Source organism: Pocillopora verrucosa, chromosome 9 (assembly GCF_036669915.1).
Source record: "Pocillopora verrucosa isolate sample1 chromosome 9, ASM3666991v2, whole genome shotgun sequence".
Lineage (NCBI taxonomy): Eukaryota > Metazoa > Cnidaria > Anthozoa > Scleractinia > Pocilloporidae > Pocillopora > Pocillopora verrucosa.
Window position 1 is genome coordinate 6,104,901 of NC_089320.1, and position 6,045 is coordinate 6,110,945.

At 39.4% G+C, this 6,045-nt stretch overlaps 1 protein-coding gene across 1 annotated transcript; it reads right to left on the reverse strand.

The window, feature by feature from the left end:
- Positions 1 to 499: 499 nt before the first annotated feature.
- On the reverse strand, positions 500 to 5,150 carry LOC136283326 (uncharacterized). Its single transcript, XM_066171932.1, has 4 exons — positions 5,015 to 5,150; positions 4,143 to 4,496; positions 3,777 to 3,823; positions 500 to 608 (listed from the first exon to the last, which is right to left on the reverse strand). Exons 1-4 carry the CDS (start codon positions 5,147 to 5,149, stop codon positions 500 to 502), a joined length of 645 nt encoding a protein of 214 aa, XP_066028029.1. The 5' UTR covers position 5,150.
- Positions 5,151 to 6,045: the final 895 nt, after the last annotated feature.

Genomic DNA, 6,045 nt, shown 5'->3' on the forward strand with positions numbered 1-6,045 from the left:
CAGCAGCGGCTGAAATGAACCATACCCACAAAGTTTTACGAAGTTATTTTGCCTTACTCATTGATTAGCCATCTGGCCTCCCAGACGCCAATGAAGTGACTCTCATATGCGTTTATCAATCGTGCTTTGCAGCAGGTGCTAAAATCAGGGCCTTTTATCTCAGTTATTACTTCCAAACAGATGCAACATTCATCTTGTCCTGACTGTGGAATGCATTTGGGTTTTCCTTGAAACCGTTTTTTCAGACAAACATCACATTTGGAGATGTCGTGATTCAGAGGGTGATCCATTACAGTTCTAAACGAAGAAAGAGATATAGTTAGCCTTCTCATGTATAAAAAATTCCTCTATTTCCCAACAGGTTGATTAATGAACAAACTGATTATTTAACGTTTCGCATGAGCCAGACTGAGAAGACTTATACAGCCAAATTGAGCCAAATTGCGACAAAAGAACGCACATTAGTTGGGATTTTACTTGAATTCAAACAAACATGTCCCTATTCAGGCAAAAAGCTACTATAGCTTCTGTTCGTCACTGAGCCACCAGATTGACCAGAACGTTGATCAAAATTTTCTACTGCATTGGTAAAAACACTGTTTCTTTCTCTGTTAGTGCCAAACGAAAAAAAAAAAAAGACTTCTTTAGAGCAATACATTGCTACCAGAGTTCCTTTGTTAAATCTACCCATAACGTCGCTTCTTGACCTCACTGGTGCCAACGAACTACTTCTGTCCTTTCCAGAATCACAAAATCAAACGCCTTGAAAATCGCGGAAATGACATCCTAAAAACTAAGTTTAAGCAGCAACAATATAAACTGTGGCACCAACTTTGCTGAATAGTGAGTATTATTACTAACGAGTGAGCTGGGTAGGGCTATAGACTTAAAAGTATTTCTGTCTGTCACATCTTCTGCATATGGTGTCTCCTACATCCGTGGACTCTAAAGACTCAACATTCCAAGGTCTTATGTTCAGTGGAGACAGTGGAAACAAAGTTAAAGCTTGAGAGTTTGTTAGAAAGACTTCGTCCAAAGGGGAACCAGCTGTAGACGAGTCGATAGCAATGTTGTTTGACCCGGCAATCTGGAGAAATGAAACAAAATAAGATTATTTTCAAAAATGTTTATTATATGGCTATTTCTCCGAGCAGACGATATAGACCCATTTTACCCGCTTAGAATTCTCGCTTTGATGCCTCATAAGTCTATGAACTGTTTTTGTTTTAAGTAAATGAAAATTGGTAAAAATGTTTTTCCTAAGATATCGCAAAGCACCTCAAGGGGGCAGTCGCAACAGCGAAAAAAACCAACGATTTTCGAGAGTTAATTTTGAAATTCTCTATGGTATCTTTTTTTCATACAGGGACTAAGCTTGTGCTTTTGCTAGTGCTTGTGCAATTAAATTTTCTGGATCAATCAACTCGTTTCTTTCAGTTTTTGTGTCGTAGTCGATAGAAACTGCGATCTCAGCTTCAATTTTGGTGATTGATAATGACTTTTAAAACGCCCTTGCTGCCCCAGCATATCAAGGTCCCTCTCCTCATCTAAGAACTATTCTGTATTAAATCTTTCTTACCTCTGCCCCCATCCCTATGTTTTGGTCATGGTGTGAGCTATTTTGATAACGAGAAATTAGTTCCAAGCGTAAGGTTACGGTTTGTTGTGTCTGGCCACTAAGGAGTCTGTCAAACCGTTAGCGTCGTTTTCCATGATACATGTATTTGCAACTTAGGGAGACCAATGCTGTATAAACAGAAAGCAGAGTGAGGAATATTAAAAGTGAATGGAAATAGTTTTCCGGCCACATCCAGTGCACTCATGAACCAATTTCCACCATTAGCAGTCGAACAATTTTCACACGTTGATCAAAGGATTGAAGTTTGAAATCGCGGGCGTAGTATGTCAATCGTCTACCAAAAATACACGGCTTACGACCATTTCCAAGGAACTGGTTCATATAGCAAAAAAAGATAAAACTGGCCAAGTATAAACAAATTAGAACTCTCAGACTTACATCAGGACTACGTTGTATCGTGACGTCATGCTGCGAGGTAGGGTTTTCCCGACGTTTACTTGGTATCAATTTGCATACAAAAATTTGTGCCCCTAACTGTTAAGCACCTGTATTCGTTTTCTTCCGGCGATAAAGTTTCAAACTAAACACTGTTCACCCTTCTAGAAAACCAGAGGACAAATCCTCTGGCATACATTACACAAGTGGCATTTTCCATTCAAGCTAACATAGGTGAGTTTGTCCAAGCTTTGCCGAAAAATTCTCTCATTGTATACCTTTTGCTTCAATAAATTTTTAGGAAGAACAGGCCTTAATTTGTTCCGGTGCTAGCACGTCAGGGCAGAATGCATTACACGACGGTTTTTAAAGAAGCCTACGACCGTCGACGATCGATGCTTCGCGGGCCCGAGAGTCTTGAACGCCCCTTTGCCCACGGCGCTGTAAACAGAACCGTAAATTGAGTAAGTAATTTGAAACTTGGTTTCAATTTGCAAACACAGATTTCTGCCCCCACCTGTTAAACATCGTTTTTTTGTTGACTGAAAGAATATGAGCTATGAAATTCCCGGAACTGTTCCGTTACATGGGGTTTGCCTCGTCGATTGCATTTGGATCATTTTGTTTATTACACTCTTTTTCCGAAAATGATAAGAGGTGGAATTTCTTCAAATAATGGCTCGATCTTCTGGATACCCTAGACACCACATCCTCTAAGCATAGCAACCGATGCTAAAAGTTCGAATGTCTCAAACTGAGTTAATTTAATTTGAGTAATAGCCGACCCTTTTGATTGAAATTCGGACGAGATCGTCAATAGAAGGGGTGCTGAAGGAAATGTTAAAACGCGTTTCTTTGTTTTTGAAACTTTATTTACAAATTCTCAAATACAATGTACGGTGTGAGACATAATTCAACCGCTGTTATCATAAAATTTGGATATGTATGATAATAATATACTCTCTCTTTCCTGACTCCAAGACTGAATTCTGTCGTCGCTAATCTGGATTCATCAAGCCTTTGCTTTTATTACTGTTCTTGTCTAAGCTCGACGGGAGCCAAATTCTTTCTTATAATAGAATGTGTAACTTCGTTACTGCGTTAGCAGGTAAGACACAAAACAGTCTAAGATTTTGACACTTTCAAAATTTTTACGCCTAGTAGCTGAATGTTTTGGCCCTTTTGCGACGAATGGTTAGCCCAATTGAAACTCTCTAATCAAGCTCTTAATAAGTTTTAAAACTTAAACCATAAAAGTGTGATAAACGATTGTGAATTCAGAATCCTGTCTGTCTGCTTGGTGCATTACGTCAGACCAAACAGCGGATGATGGCAAATGGGGCAGTAGCGGCTGAAAGAAAAATGCGTAGAATAAGATTAATCCTGAATACATTTTAAGGGGATACTGAGGCAGGCGTGGAGAATTTTAAACCAAATTATGACTTATACGTTTTTTTGTCTTAAGAAACAGGTAAAACATTGTAGTTTCTATTTCACTGAGGTGATCTTGTACACGAAATCTAACAAAGTGGCTGGACATCAAAGAGTGCTGCTACCAGAGGTCCTCTACAAAAATCTACCCATAACGTTGCTACTTGAACTGACTTTTGTCCTTTTCGGAGTCACAGAATCAGAAATTAAAAATTGCTGTAATGATATCCTAAAAACTAGGTTTAAACAGCAACAATATCAACTGTGGCACCAACTTTGCTGAATAGTGAGCATTATTACACGAACTAGCTGGGTAGGACTATAGACTTACAAGGATCTCTGTCTGTCACATCTTCTGCATATGGTGTCTCCTACAAACTGAAACAAGAAAAAAAAAAGGTAAAACTGAGAAATTTCAAAAGGCGTGTGGAAAGAAGTGATGATGAACAACGGGCAAAACTATGGTAACTCGAGTTTATAAAACGGGATCAACAGAAGTTTTATTTATTCACGGGTTCTTTCTTTCTCATTTTTCAGATCGAAATTTTTTCTTTTTCTAAATGCCGTCGTTGGTCGCGTGAGTCATTTTATTCAGATATGAAAGAACCTGTCGCAACTTTCCCTCAGCAGGTGCAAGGAAAGACGACTTACTGGTCAATTTAGAAGGAAAGAAACTAAATAAAAACATGTTAGTCACCTCTTCAAGGTGGAACAAGCACCAAGGTCCAGGAATTGCCTCTTGCCATTCTCTCTGTCCACTAGATCTTCTTATTTCCCTTCTCTCCCTTGCCATCATTTCTCTATTTCTTCTCATCCTGATCTCTGTTTCCCTTCTTTCCTGGTCCCTTTGAAGTTCTTCCTGCTCCAATTCACGCTGTTCTCTAAACCGCACACTCCTGTTCATTTGGACCGTTGCTCTGGCTACTCCTTGCACCAACGCAAGAGGACTGTTGTTCGTGGACTCTAAAGACTCAACATTGTAAGGTCTTATGTTCCCCAAATAAGAACCAGCTGCAGATGAGTCGATAGCAGTGTTAATTAACCCGGCAATCTGGAGAAATGAAACAAAATAAGATTATTTTCAAAAATGTTTATTGTATGGCTAGCTCTTCGAGCGGACGATACAGACCCATTTTTCCCGCTTGGAATGCTCGTTTTTATGCCTCATAAATCTATGAGCTGTTTTTGTTTTAAGTAAATGAAAATTGATAATATTTTTCCTTTAGATATGTCGCAAAGCACCTCAAGGGGGCAGTCGCAACAGGGAAAAAAACAACGATTTTCGTGTGTTTATTTTGAAATTCCCTAAGGTGTCTTTTTGTCATATAGGAAATCAATTTTTTCTCTAAGCTTGTGCGATCAAATTTGCCGGATCATTCTGTCTCATAGATTTTTCCAGTTTTTATGTCGTATTCAAGAAAAGCTGTGATCTCAGCTTCAATTTGGGTGATTGAGAATGACTTTAACAACGTCCTTCCTGCCCCAGCAGACATGCTGCGTAGTCCCAGAAAAGGAATATCAGTATCCCTCTCTCCATCTAAAAGCTATGCTGTATTCAGTCCTTCTTACCTCTACACCCATCCCTGTGCCTTGGTCAGGGCGTGAGCCATTTTGATTACGAGAAAGCAGATCTGAGCGTAATATAGGGTCTATAGTGTGTCTGGCCACGAAGGAGTCTGTCAAACCGCTGGCTTCGTTTTCCATAATACAGGTATTTGCAACTTAAGGAAACCGATGCACTGGAAACAGAAAGCAGAGTAGGAAAAATTAAAGGTGATTGGATATAGTTTTCCGGCTACATTCAGTGCACTCGCGAATCAAGTTCCACCATTTGCAGTGGAATGATTTTCACACGTTGATCAAAGGATTGAAGGTTGAAAGCGTGGGCCTAGTATGTCAAATCGTCGTAAATTTGTTCACAAGAAAAATCTGCTCTGTAAACAGCTATTCAGATGCCTCTAGGCTGAATCTGGGGTTTAATTATTCCTATTACGCACAACACATTGCATTATAACTGCAAGATATCTGACTGACATGATAAGGGTTAAATGCTTGTCTGTCGCAGTCACTGCCGTTTTTCACAGTTCTCGAAAAACCAGATAAGCAGGCAATAGACAGAAACATATATATTTATAGATCGTCTGCATCCGGTACCAAGCTCTTTTAAAGCTATAACATTCATTCAATCATTTCCAAAGAAAACGCTGGTTGCGGATAAGTAATGTTGGGAAGCCAAGATTGAAGCAAAAGACTTTCCATCCGTGTGTATACAATCATGCTCGCTTGTCAGGTTTGAAGGCCTGTGTGCAAATTTTCAGCTTTCTTAACAAATCGCTACATTGATGTAACTAAAGCTATTAATGGAGAGAAAGACCAAAATGGCGAAGGACTTCAAGTCTTAATTTAAAAGCTTAACGTGATGTTAGAGGCTGAAACGTCCAAGTTCCTTTCTCCCGCGCTCGATCGTTAGCCCATCGAAGTGTGCGAGGTGATGGCGAGAGTTCTTCTTCCAAAATATATAAATGTTCCCAGAAAACAACATGAAGTCCAAGGAAAGATTGAAGGTTTTAAATATTTTGCTAATATTGGCGCAATCACAG